The sequence below is a fragment of the Talpa europaea genome (genome assembly GCF_964194135.1).
Source record: "Talpa europaea genome assembly, chromosome: 10".
Lineage (NCBI taxonomy): Eukaryota > Metazoa > Chordata > Mammalia > Eulipotyphla > Talpidae > Talpa > Talpa europaea.
The window spans coordinates 94,238,774-94,252,902 of NC_140077.1; the positions used below are offsets into that span (position 1 = coordinate 94,238,774).

Genomic DNA, 14,129 nt, shown 5'->3' on the forward strand with positions numbered 1-14,129 from the left:
GGTGAGAGAATTCACCAGAGACAGAGCAGGGAACAAACAGGGAGACTGAGTGAAATACACTGCTGAGGGGAGCAGCAGTCGAGACAGGAGAGGTCTGCTGCACCATGGGGGACCCTCGCCAGCTGGCTGGGATCGAACCGGCACAGCAGAGTCTGAGAACAGCTTCACAGCACTGTGCTCAACCGCCTGCGCCACCAGGGGAGGCCCCCAAATCATCTTTTGATTGTTAGCTCATACTTTAAAAATAGCTTCAGTTCATCAATACATTCAATAAAGCGCACATGCACACACACACAAAGCACACAATGATTTGTACATATTACTATATTCAGAACATTTTGTTATGTATTTTTTCTCTCATCAACAAATATTTCCTGAGTACCACCTTTGTGGCACTCTGAGAATAGAATAATGAGTAAGATTTATGCTCTGTACAAGAACTGACAATCTAATAGAAAAGGCACATTTTAAAAATAGATCTTTCAGTGTTAGATGAAAGTGCTTTTTCAGCAGTAGTAGTAATTTTCAGCAGTAGTCTTCATATTAGGACCTAGCCCAGCACCTACTATGCTTATTGAATGAATAATACTTATTGAATGAATAATAATTAATAAATTATAAGTTGCTTTTGGCTTTATCCTGCTATTTGATGTTTGGCTAACTTAAAGGTTTTTTCTGGAATATCTTAAGATAAATTAATTTATCAAGCCTTTAAATCGACAATGCTATTTTGTACCAGTTTTAAAACTGAATTGTAGGGTATGTCTACTGTTAGTTGGAACTTACTTGTAAACTTCTAAGATTGTAAACTTAGGCTACAACATTGTAAAAATAGGCTACAACATAGTTCATCATGATACATATTGATGCTCAAACAATTTTTTCAACGTCCTTGATAAGCAGAAGTGTGATGTTTTTGTCAAATGGAATCATTAAAATTACTCCAGAAGTGTGTCTAGTGGTATAAGTGTTTATTATTGCTTAGCTTCTCTTTCCTTCTTATTATTAAAATCCCTATTTTGTTCAGATAAATGGGATGGGGGGGGTTGGTGGTTTAAGGAAGGCTCTTCTCCCAGCCCTAGGGAATGAATTCTGGTTGGTCAAAACTAGGTATGGCCATCCATTTCCTGTTACCAGTGATTGGTCTAGGGGTCAACATGGGATCCTGTTTTTCCCATTAATATATGAAAGGTACTCTGCTGGGTATTTTATTTGGGATGTGTGTGCATGTTGAAACATTTTCTTTCTAGATGAAAAGACTCTTGCAAGGTAAAAACTTTTGGGCTCCCATTTTTTTTTTAAAGATTTATTTTTATTATTTATGCATATAAGAACTGGGGTGTAAACCAGAGGTGCCAGGGTGGGGAGGGGATGCTGGTGAGAGGATTTACCAGAGACAGAGTGGGGAGCAGAACAGGTGGATCTACTGAAATACACTGCTGAGGGGAGCCGTGGGGAGACAGGATTGATCTGCTGCACCATGTGGATCAGCTCCCTGCCTGGGGATGGAACTCATGCTGCAGTGGCTGGTGATAGCTTGACAGTGCTGAGACTTTAACCCCTGCGCCACCAGGGAGGCCCAGCAGAATGCTTCTGTTACGAGTTTTGTGATTACACATCCCACGGAGCACAGTCCAGCAGATGCAACTGCAGATGTCCCTAGAGACTGACCAAGGTGAAGTCAGGAGCACAAAGAGGCACAAATAGCCCCCACCAGAAATTGGAGGGGGTGGGTAGTAAGGGAGGGAAATCAAGCCATTCAATCATTGAACACTACTAATCAACATTTATTGAATGCCTGCTATGAGCCAGACACTGCTAGGCCCCAGGAAGTAAAGCATGAACCCAAAAAACAAATCCCACTCTGCCGTCAGAAGAGCCTGGGTTCAGGCAGCTTTATATGGGAGGGCAATCTGCGAAACAGGAGGGCAAGCTATGCTTTATTCCCATGTGACATATGGGGAAACTGAGGTCCAGAGGAGCTGAGAAAACTGCCCCAGGTTACCCATAAGAGGTAGTTTGAGACTAGGTCTGTGTGATCCCAAGGCTGTTTTTAAGACTTTTGATACATATTGCCAAATTGTTTTCATAGGACCATTTCACTTTATTTATTTTCTTTTCCCATATTGTTTCTCTTTCTGTGAGCCTATGTGAGAGAGTCAAGGCGTGATGATTTTTTTTCATGCCTAGAGCACGCATTGATCTTTCCTGCAGTAACGCAGGTTTTGATTAGTACAACAGGGACTAATCCAAATGTCACTGATAAAAACAGAATGGTAAAGATTCACTTCTCCTTGAGCTTTTTTTTTTTAAAAAGATTTATTTATTTATGTATACAAGAGCTGGGGTATAGGCCAGAGGTGCAGAGGGATGAGAGGATTCACCAGAGACAGAATGGGGAGCAGAACAGGCTGATTGACTGAAATACAATGCTGAGGGGAGCAGCAGGTGAGACAGGAGACGTCTGCTGTGCCATGTGGGTCAGCTGCCTGGCCAGGGATCGAACTCATGCTGCAGTGGCTAACGATAGCTTGGTAGTGCTGAGACTTAACCCCTTGCACCACCAGGGAGGCCCCTGTGTCTTTGGTTTTGTCATGGAGTTCTAAATATTTGGCTAGAACATGAAAATGGAAATTAAGGGGGGATTTCTATGAAGGCTGTTCTTTGCTTGTCAAATTATAGGACAACAGATACCACATTCAAAAATAAAAAATGAGATATGCCATTATGACAGGTCATTTGAATTTATATAAATTGTCTTTGTTATTATGTTCACAAATAAAATATTGTCCTTGTATTTATCTTGTAGTGTGTGCTATTTTTATGGAGTTTAAAGATTAATCATCCCAAAACATTGTTTCTGCTTCGAGGAAATCATGAATGCAGGCATCTTACAGAATATTTCACCTTCAAACAGGAATGTAAGTATAATCATTTCATCAGACATTTTTTTTTTTTAAAGATTTATTTATTTATTTATACAAGCGCTGGGTACAGTCAGAAGCGCGGGAGGGTGAGAGAATTCACCAGAGCCAGAGTGGGGAATAGAACAGGCAGACCCACGAAAGACACTGCTGAGGGGAGCAGCGGGTGCGGCAGGAGAGGTCTGCGCACCATGTGGGTCCAGGGATCAAACTGGTGCTGCAGAGTCTGCGGGCAGCTTCGCAGCCCAGTGCTTAACGCCGCACCACCAGGGGAGGCCCACTAGGTACCCTTTTTCAGTGAAGTGGTCCTCACAGAAGTGCTTATAGCAGTCCAGAGGTTTTTTGCCTCCCCCACCTCAAGTCATAGCTCAGGAGCAAGGAAACAATATCCACACCCTGGCTTAAAAGGCTCATGCATCACAAGCTCCAATATATCTTGTAAAAATCTTTATTGGCATAGCTTCCAGGATCCCACAGTGATATATCTTTTTTTTTTTTTTTTTTTTTTTGGTGGGACCCTCCCCGGTGGCTAGGGAATGAACCAGCACTGCAGAGGCTGCGGGCAGCCTTGCAGCCCAGCGCTCAACCGTTGCGCTATCAGGGGAGGCCCCCACAGGGATATATCTTATGAGATATTAACTGGAGAGAGAAGTCCAGTTAATTGGGTAAGTTTTACTATAAAGCTATGTTGTCTAATAACACAGCTGACATTCATTCATTAATCCGGTTTCTAGGGCAACAAGAGCTAGAATGTTAATCCAAGATCACATTTGTCCTTAGAGAAGGAGAGAGATTTTAACTTTTTATCCACAAGCTGTCAAAGATATATAAACAAACAAAAAAAAACACCAAAAAAATAACACCAAAAATATATAAATAGGGGGCCTCCCTGGTGGCGCATGGGGTTAAGATGCAGCACTATGAAGCTCTCTGCAGCCGCTGCAGCCTGGGTTCGATCCCTGGCCAGGGAGGTTGCCCACATGGCACAGCAGACCTCTCTTATCTTGCCCACAGCTCCCCCCAGCAGTGTATTTCAGTCAGTCTGCCTGTTCTGCTCCCCAAACTGTCTCTGGTGAATCCTCTCACCCACTGCATCTCTGGCATGCACCCCAGGCTGTGAAATAACTTCGTCAACTTTTGGCTTATATCCTTTTTCATATATGATAAAATTCAGCTTTTCACCCTTTGACTGTTTTTCCTATTTTGATAGGTCGGATAAAATATTCCGAACAGGTGTATGATGCATGTATGGAAACATTTGACTGTCTTCCTCTTGCTGCCCTGTTAAATCAGCAATTTCTATGTGTACATGGAGGGATGTCACCTGAAATTACTTGTTTAGATGATATTAGGAAAGTAAGTTTTCATTATTCTCTTGGAGTGTTTTTTTATTACAGTCAGTTAATATGTATTTGTTGCTGAATAATGTTAAAATACAATAGTCAAAATTTAAGAAAATGGAAATCATCTGTGATCTTGTCATTGGGAGATTACAACTGTTAACATTTTGTTAGAAGTTTTCTGTAACTTTTAATGAAAACTGTGCTTTACCAACTAAAAATATAACATTGAATTTAGTCTAAAACTTTAAATTATGTATGTAATTCCTGTCTTGCTTTTAGTTAGCTCATCTGTTGAGTCACATATTCTTCTCTGGAAATGAGGTCATTGCAATGGATGGTCTTAGAACTCGTCCCACTGTGAAATTCATTCACTTTGACATTTTAGATGATATAGTTTAGTTGCTGCACTTTCCTAACTTTGGTGATGGTTGTTTCTAGGATTCTGTATGTTCATAATTGAAAAGAGATGATCAGTCAATTTTTACTTACACCTTTATACATTGCTGTCTTCTCTACCTTTGTATTATCTTACTGCTCTCATATAGATACTGAAACCAAGATTTTCAGCTTATAAAACTTTTCTCTGAATTAAAGTTACTCACCTCAGGGAAAGATTGTATTCCTGTATGCAACAGTGCCTTTTCTACTGCCTTATTGTCTTTTAAATAAGCAGTATTTTTCTTTTACATAGTAAATCTTGGATTTTCTAATTCTGAGTCAACTGTATTAATAAAAAATCTCTCTTTTGTAGTTGCACAATCAAGAGATTCTCAGAGACCCCAAACTGTTAAGGGACACATTCTAAAAGGATTTGGCCATCCATGAGAACACAAAAGCAAAGAAATCAGACTCTCAGTTTTGAAGTGCTTTAATTGGGCTGTGTTTGTGTTTGTGTGTGTGTGTGAGAGAGAGAGAGAGAGAGAGAGAGAGAGAGAGAAAGAAAGAGAGAGAGAGAGAAAGAGAGAGAAACTGAGAGAGAAGAAAGGATTTCAAATAGCCAATTCCCAGTCAGGCTGAAAATTCCCTCTTATGGGCAAATGGCAAGCCAAATAGACCCCAAAATAGGGTGGAAGCCAAAAAGCTTAGCACAATTTAAGGCACCTCCTGGTGGGGAACCAACCACAAGCAAGGGGCTAGGCAGGTCCTAGAGAGCTGGGAAATAGAAGAACCCTGAATTCAAAATGGATCATGTAATCCATGAGGTTAACATCACTGTTGCCATTGTCTCTGTCAAGGACTTCCCAAGTGTCCTCTTCACATGTCTCCCCTCCAAGGGTATCTCCTCCACATGTCTGCACGTCCTCCTTCATTTCATCTCCATTTATATATCCCCAGTGCATCTTCCTAGCTTGTCTGTCTTCTGCATGGCATGCTGGGAGCTGTAGTCCAAGGTGGCTGTGTGAAATGAGGGTGGGGAAAAATGGTGCCTAGTCATTGTACTGCGATGCTCCTCCTTTCACAGAGATGCATTCTGTAACACTCCCACTTAGTAGAAGTCTCTTCTTGGCACTCAGCTGTTCTATTATAGTTACTTGCTTCCTCTGCTTTGACTCCAGCCCCATTTGACTGAAGGCTTCAGTTCAATAACTTATTGAAATGCCTGCGTGGTATAGAAGGGAAAACATGAAAGCCCTTTACAAAACAACTAGTGTTCTGTAAATAATGATATCTTGAAATAAACTATGAACAGAACTCCTGTAAAACCCTTCCTTCTCTCATGGTTCACGGCTGACCTAGGCGATTGAAATGAACTTTACATAGTTGTGCTACCTAATAGTGTTTATTTATAGTGGTTGATTGCTCTTTCTAATTCAATGAGTACCATTTTTAAGATTAGGATGTAAAAGGTCCTTTTTGCATTTGGTTAGATGACTGGGATATTGGTACAAGTTTATTCCAAAAAAAATTAAAACTACCTAAATTTGTTAAATGTTCATTTCTTGCAGGAAAATCCTTTAGGGTCTTAGAGCTTCTCTCCTAATACATTCTTATATTGGGGGAGGGAGTTTTGTTTGCTTGTTTTTGATGCATACCAGTTTCTAAATGCTCTTTTGATTTTGTGATTTTTTTTTCTTCTTTGGACTTTTGCATGTCTTCTAGTTAGACAGGTTTAAAGAACCTCCAGCCTTTGGGCCAGTGTGTGACCTGCTTTGGTCTGATCCCTCAGAGGATTATGGCAGTGAAAAGACCTTTGAGCACTATAGCCACAACACTGTCCGAGGGTGCTCTTATTTTTACAGGTAAGCTAATCCTCACAGTTAAAAAATTAAGAGAGAAACATAATATATTTTAAAGTATCTTGAATATGTGGAGTATAGAGCCTTCTATTTACCGTTAATTAATAGAAGGCAGAAAACTGTTTCATTGTTTATATTTTATTAGGTACTGTTGACTTAAATAAATTGGGTCAAGCAAAATTAAATAAGTTTATTAAAGAATCAAGAGTGAGGATTTGAACCCTGAAAGTTTGACAGATTTTATGCTGAGAAATGTTGGAAAAAACAGACCCAAGTTTGAATTTACTTTATATGGGTAGGAACAATGAGTCATTAAAAATGTAAAGATATGTTGCCATTGTCTGTGGGCAGACTTAGGCAAATGCTGGAGTTTAATCACGCCCTTGATTTCTAAAGAACACATGGTGGAGATGCAAATGCTAGGTACCCATAGTTAAAATCTTTATCTGGCCCCTTGGTCATTAGTGTGGGCTGGTATACCTTCTGGAAGCAGATTCCTGCATAGGCAATGGGTGGAGCTGTTCTGACTTTAAGTCTATAAAGATAACTTTGCTCTCTTGCCTGATAGGGTGGATGGGGAGGGTGGGAGTGGGGGGAGGTTGCCCCGAAAGTTTTATAATGTGTTCACAGTATTACGCCCTGTAATGCAGCAAACATGAGCAGAACATCTTGCAGTGCTTCAGTGTTGTCTGACTTTAAATAATCTAGATTATGTATGCCAAAAAATCATCAATAGACTTTTTTAAGAAGAAAGACTTCTTGGCTTCTTCCCCAGAGATCCTGAGTCAGTAGATCTGAGACAGGGGAATCCTGTTATTTTTTGAAAAGCTCGCCTGCTTTTAGAACTACTGGCATAAGCAAAGATATAAAAAGAACAGGTTGTTGTGAACTAAGCCCAGGACATTTTCTGGAAGTTAGCTGTTGCCTTAAATCTCACATGTGAGCTCTTATTGTGCTTTGCCACTCAACCATAGGAAGCTATGGGAAAGTTTAAAGTCTAAATTTTATTAATTGTAACATGTTATTTTTTTTCAACCCCACACTCTTATTTGTAAAAAGTAAAGCGTGAAAAATTGTATTTAATAAACTCTAAAACCTGAAATACCCATGTCCATTCCTCAGATAAGTATGTTAAAATTGCTTAGTATCACAGTACTCTTTAAATTTGATGTTATGTTCAGATGAGTGGAAAAAATTCAGTTATGATACATTTTGTTCACAATACAAAGAAAAACAACATAATTAAAATGCAGAAATGCTCATTTTAAAAAAGCCACACAGGGTATGTTAGTAATACATGGTTCAAGTGAAATACAAAGGAGTTTTCTGTATATTTAACACTCTCATATCCTTATCTCTGCTGTCAACAGATTTGGTTTAATCCTAACACTTCTTTGTGACAAATAATACACTGTTAACTGCCTACCACAGCACATTCACTAAATTAAATTCACATACAAAAAGTAAGAAGCCTTCTCAATTTTGCTGTAGTTTTAACTTTATTTATTTATTTTAAAATATTTTTAATTTATGCATACAAGAGCTGGGGTACAGACCAGAGATCTAGAGGTGAGAGGATCCACCAGAGACAGAGCGGGGAACAGAACAGGCAGACTGACTGAAATACACTGCTGAGGGGGAGCAGTGGGTGAGACAGGAGAGCCCTGCCTTGCCATGTGGGTTGCTCCCTGCTCAGCCAGGGATCGAACTCGTGCTGCAGAGGCTACAGATTGCTTCATAGTGTGGTGCTTAACCCCTTGCCAGCCAGGGAGCAACCCACATGGTGCAGCAGACCTCTCCTGTCTCACCCGCTGCTCCCCTTTACAGTGTATTTCAGTGAGTCTGCCTGTTCTGTTTCCCACTCTATTTCTGGTGAATTCTCTCACCGCACCCCCCTCCTCCCCCACACACATAGCATCTCGGGCCTGTGCCCCAGCTCTTGTATGTATAAATAAATAAAAATCTTTTAAGAAAACCACACACATAAGGTTGTATGTTGATGAGTTGATGGCCTGTGGCTTGCAGGACCTTAACCTTGTACCTGGAACAGTGATTTAGTATATTTGCTAATCTAGTTTTTTCATAGCAACTTTGTAAAACATCGCTACTGCAAATAACAAGAAATGACTGTACTTGTAAATGTGTTAAATACATGTATGATGTTATTTGTTGCTATATTATTTATGGTACAACATTTAAAACAGCACTAAATGTTAAATATTGAACACTAGTTATATAAATGAAATAGAATGTAGTGGATAGTGCATTTTTTTAAATGAAGAAAAAGCAAACAAGTCCTAGATATGCTAATATGGAATAATGATTAATGTGTAGTGAATAAAAGTACAGATTACAACAGCAAATAGTACAGAGGTACGTGTATTACCTTTTTTGAAAGGAACATTTTTGAAAGGAAAAGAATGTGCGTGTGTCTATATCATTACTAGAAACTGAATATAGTACCTTTCAAAGGGTGCTTGGAGAAACCAAAAACATTGGTTGCTTCCAAAGTAGCTGGAAGATAGAGGTTAGAAGAAGGCATCTCACTGTATATCTTTTTTTTTAAAAGATCTATTTATTTATTTATACAAGCGCTGGGGTACAGTCAGAAGCGTGGGAGGGTGAGAGAATTCACCAAGCCAGAGCAGGAAACAGAACAGACAGACTGACGAAGTACACTGCTGAGGGGAGCAGCGGGCGGCAGGAGAGGTCTGTTGCGCCATGTGGGACCCTCGCCGGTGGCTGGGGATCAAACCGGCGCTGCTGAGGCTGCTGCGGGCAGCTTCGCAGCCCAGTGTTCAACCGCTGCGCCACCAGGGGAGGCCCAAAAGTTAATTTTTTCTGATGAGCCTAACAAGAACCAAAGATTAAAACTAAACAATGAACACTTGGATTATTCCAAGTTAATTTTAGATTCTCCAGTTCTTCCTTTTAGATATTTGCCATTCAGAAATAAAATAGTACTAAAATAATATATTAGGAGTAGATGCAAACATCATACTTTTCATTAGAATAAGGTTGGGTATAATTTGCATTTATTTTCAGAATATTTCTGTGTCATATCATCTTGGTGTTGATATCACCAATGAATATAAGTAGGTTGTTTAAATTTTTTTTTTTAGCAATTTACCAATTTGATTGTGCTCCATTTTCAGTACCTTCTATATACAGATATATGTGCTTTTTTTATATTAAGACACCAAGAAAAGTTATGGTCTTGTTATGGGTTAAGACAAAATTAAAGGTGGAGGAGTTCTGTTTCTGTCTTAGGATTGTCTGTTATTAGAGAATGAGGTAATGAGTGAATGGAAAAATAGAGTAATGATTGCTAAGTTACTAATAAAAGCTCAGTGGTATGTGAAACCTATAATTTTAAAACAAACTCAACTCACATCATCTTGACTTTCCCCCTTCCTCCTATTAAAAAACAATTATTTTAATTCTGAATTTATGTTCTCTAATTTCCCTTTTCAGTTACCCTGCAGTTTGTGAATTTTTGCAGAATAATAATTTGTTATCAATAATCAGAGCCCATGAAGCCCAAGATGCAGGGTAAGTTGTATTTACACTATATTAATGTCACTGTGGAGTTTTTACCTTTAATATTGAGACAGACAGGCTGTCCTCTGTCTTCCAGGTATCGAATGTACAGGAAGAGCCAAACAACCGGCTTTCCATCACTCATCACAATTTTCTCTGCCCCCAATTACCTAGACGTCTATAACAATAAAGGTAAAAGAATTTGTGATATTTGAGTTTGAATGTGTGAATAAATGTGAGCTCTAGTTTAATCATAATTATGTGTTTATATACTTTTTAATGCATAAATTTTAAGTGAGGAGAAAAGGTTTTAATTGAAACAAGAACTAAGAAACTTAAAATCTAGGCTGCTGCTGGGTTTTCATTTCCTGAGGATTATTGGGCTCTTTGTGAGGATAAATAATGATTGTACTAGGTCTGGTTTTTACTATTGAATCAAAATATAAGAAGACTAAATTACTTCAGCTCCAAGTTAGAACATTTAACCTAAGTTATTTGTTCTGGTAAATTTTGTTTATAGCAGTACCTCAGTAGAATTCACTGCCTGGTGTTTTAATGTTTGTGCACTCTTAAGCTGCTGCGTTCTTCTTGAGAAATGGTACAGGTAGAATGAATACTGTACAAAAATTTAGAAAAATTTTTATTTTAGTCCAAGCCCTCTGAGAAATTAGTAGTGTGACTTTAGTTAAGTTACATAATCTTTTAAACCTCAGTTTTCAATCCAGAAATGCTATTTCTAAGACTTTATCCTATTAAAGTCTTTTTTTTTTATTTAATTTTTAAGATTTTAGTTCATGAGTTTTGTGTCAGGACAGTGGCTCACCTAAGAATTTCTTGCCTCTGTAAGTCTTCTGTAGTTAATGAAGTTAGATTATAAAATAGTAGAACTTTTAAATAAACACACGAGAGCATATATATCAGTGAGTTCTGCCCCTTCAAAGTAGCTACTTTGGGAGCTCTACACTTACTCCAACAATGCTGCCATTGTTCAAAAACAGTTTTGGAACTCCTCTTTTGGCATTGCCTTCAGAGTCTGCGACACAATATTTTGCTTATCCTCAATGATGGGAAATCTTCGTCCTTTGAGGGTGGATTTGATTTTTGGAACAGCCAAAAGTCATTCGGAGTCAAGACTGATGGATAAGGTGAGTGATCGAGCGAGGCAGTACCATCTGGGGTCATAGACAAGGTATGATCATGACGTAATGAGACTGGGTTTTCTTGTGTTGCTTATAAAATGGAGGCAATTCCAAAAGAGGAGTTCCAGAAATGTTTTGAGTAGTGGCAGCATCTTTGGATTAAATAAATATAGTAAGGCAGCAAGGTAGATTGAAAATAGCACTAAGCTAGGAATCAAAAATCCTCATCCTGCTTCACCTTTAAATTAACAATTAACAAGATACTTCACTCCATATTTACCAAGATTAGTAACTTCTCTAAGTCTCAGTTCATCTTTAAATGATCTGTCATAAAGGGTTTTGTCATATGTGTTGTTGAAGATAAGTTAGAATAGTAAAAATGAATATTAAAAGCACTGGTCAAACTATAAACTACTATAATACTGTAATATTTTAATGCTTTTGTGCCTGATGTGATTATGTCAATGGACTAGATTCATCTGATTATATAAGGTCTGGTGTGTTTGTAGTTGGTGGTTTCGTAAGTCTCATTACTTTATAGTCATACCTTGTATATGCAGCTGGGGAGAGAAGTTTAAGAGATCACAATATAGTTGCTGTTTCCTCTATTGAAAAGTAAACTGTGGAATGTCATGTCTCATTTAAATCTGACTTGAATCAGTCCTCTAAGTGTGTCCTTCAATGACTTACAGTCCATTTAAAAAAAAAAAAAGCATTTCTTTGGGCCTCCCTGGTGGCGCAGCAGTTAAGTCTCAGTGCCATCAAGCTGTCTTCAGTCACTACAACATGAGTTCGATCCCCGCCCAGGGAGATAACCCACATGGCACAGCAGACCTCTCCTGTCTGGCCTGCTGCTCCCCTCAGCAGGGTATTTCAGTACATCTGCTTGGTCTGCTCCCCACTCTGTCTTTGGTGAATCCTCTCACACACCCCCACCACCGTACCTCTGGGCCTACACCCCACTTCTTGTATGCATAAATAAACCAATCTTTTTTTTAAAAAAAAAAGACATTTCTTTGACTTATGTTCTCTTAAGCCTTTTTTTTTCACTTGTCATCATACTTTTCTGAGTCTTAGCTGTCCTACTGTGTTCTGCTTTTCCTTAAACTTGTTTCTAACTTTCTTTTTCCTAATATTCCAACATGTTAGAGACTTTGTTTTGTTCCTGTTTCTTCCCTTATGAATTTCTTCCCTGTGTGTATTGTTTACCTTATTCAAGGACATTTAGTGGCCCTAGTGCTCATATTTGTGATTAAGGCGCCCTGCTTACTTCCTTTTTTAAATCCACTATTAAGAGAGCCCATTGATTGCCTGTTGGATGGATCAGCGTGCTAAGCTTACACATGTACCTAAATCATCAGTCACTTTACTGACTAACACCAACTTGTCTTTTCCCATTTTAATCTTTTATTATTTTTCTTGATTATTTCTTTAGTAAACTTTCAGAGGCATACTTCATTATACATTTTCTTTTTTTTCTTTTTTTTAAAGATTTATTTATATAAACACTGGGTATAGTCAGAAGCGTGGGAGGGTAAGAGAATTCACCAGAGCCAGAGTGCGGAGCAGAACAGGCAGACTGATGAAGTACACTGCTGAGGGGAGGAGTGGGCACGGCAGGAGAGGTCTGCACATTATGTGGGACCCTCGTCGGCGGCCAGGAATCGAATTGGCGCCGCAGAGGCCGCGGGCAGCTTTGCAGCCCAGCGCTCAACCGCTGCACCACCAGGGAGGCCCTCATTATAAGTTTTCTATTCACTTTGACATAATTAGTAATTTTATCTTGAAACAATCTTATTTTCCTGGGTTTTGTTTTTTTTTAAAGATTGATTTATTTATGCATACAAGAACTGGGGTGTAGACCAGAGGTGGTGAGTGAGACGATTTGCCGGAGACAGAGTGGGGAGCAGAATAGCAGATCTACTGAAATACACTGCTGAGGGGAGCAGTGGGCAAGACAGGAGAAGTCTGCTGTGCCATGTGGGTAGCTCCCTGGCTGGGGATCAAACTCATACTACAGTGGCTGCGGATTGCTTCATAGTGCTGAGACTTAACCCCTTTCACCATCAGGGAAGCCCTTTGCTGGGTTGTTTCTTAAGAACTTTTTTTAGAAAAAGGCAGAAAATGTGACATCTGAAACAATTTGTGGTGGTATTCAGTTACTCCCCCTTCAAGGTCCTCTTTTCTTAGAAAAGGCTACTCTATACATCTATCTTTCTCCCCCTCTTCTGTTGCTTTTCTTTCTAGCATATTCTTTAATTTTTTTTTTTTTTTTTATAGAGGCATGTTTTATTTATTTATTTGTTTGTTTGTTTGTTTTGTTTATACATGCACTGGGTACAGTCAGAAGCGCGGGAGGGTGAGAGAATTCACCAGAGCCAGAGCAAGGGAGCAGAGCAGGCAGAAGGACCGAAGCACACCGCTGAGGGGAGCAGCGGGCGGCAGGAGAGGTCTGCGCGCCATGCGGGACCCTCCTCCGGTGGCCGGGGAGCAGCCGGGGATCGAACCGGCGCCCCAGAGGCCGCGGGCAGCTTCGCAACCCAGCGCTCAACCACTGCGCCACCGGGGAGGCCCTCTAGCATATTCTTTAGATGTATAGATACCAATAGGTCCAAGGAGAGTCATAATTATAACCATTTGGCCTATTAAAAGGGTAATTATGACAAAATTTTTCTCATGTGGAGCCTAAGATTTCCTATGCAGTTACCCTTTGAAATTTCAGAGATTACTTTCTTTTGTACTTTTATTATATGAGCCCTTTAGGTGACCATTCCTTGGAATAATTCTTAAAGGAATGAACTAAATAAGATGCTTTAAGATTTTTCATCTGCTCTTAAATATCAAGTACTGAATTGCAAATGAGAAGTAGGTTCCTGAGTGCTGTATAGTAGATAATCAGTTGTGCAAAGTAGGTGGGTTGCCATGTCATATGCCTTTGTGCTGTAT

The 14,129-nt window shown here is 39.4% G+C and overlaps 1 protein-coding gene across 1 annotated transcript in view; it reads left to right on the forward strand.

Annotated features, from left to right (window-relative positions):
- Nucleotides 1-14,129, forward strand: part of PPP3CC (protein phosphatase 3 catalytic subunit gamma) — a gene marked incomplete at both ends in the record, with an annotated part of 52,738 nt that overhangs the window by 21,082 nt on the left and 17,527 nt on the right. Inside the window, 5 exons of the mRNA XM_084245052.1 lie at nucleotides 2,810-2,921; nucleotides 4,135-4,280; nucleotides 6,368-6,507; nucleotides 9,979-10,056; nucleotides 10,142-10,236. Coding sequence (XP_084101178.1) covers nucleotides 2,810-2,921; nucleotides 4,135-4,280; nucleotides 6,368-6,507; nucleotides 9,979-10,056; nucleotides 10,142-10,236 — 571 coding nt within the window. The remainder of the gene's footprint in view (nucleotides 1-2,809; nucleotides 2,922-4,134; nucleotides 4,281-6,367; nucleotides 6,508-9,978; nucleotides 10,057-10,141; nucleotides 10,237-14,129) is intronic.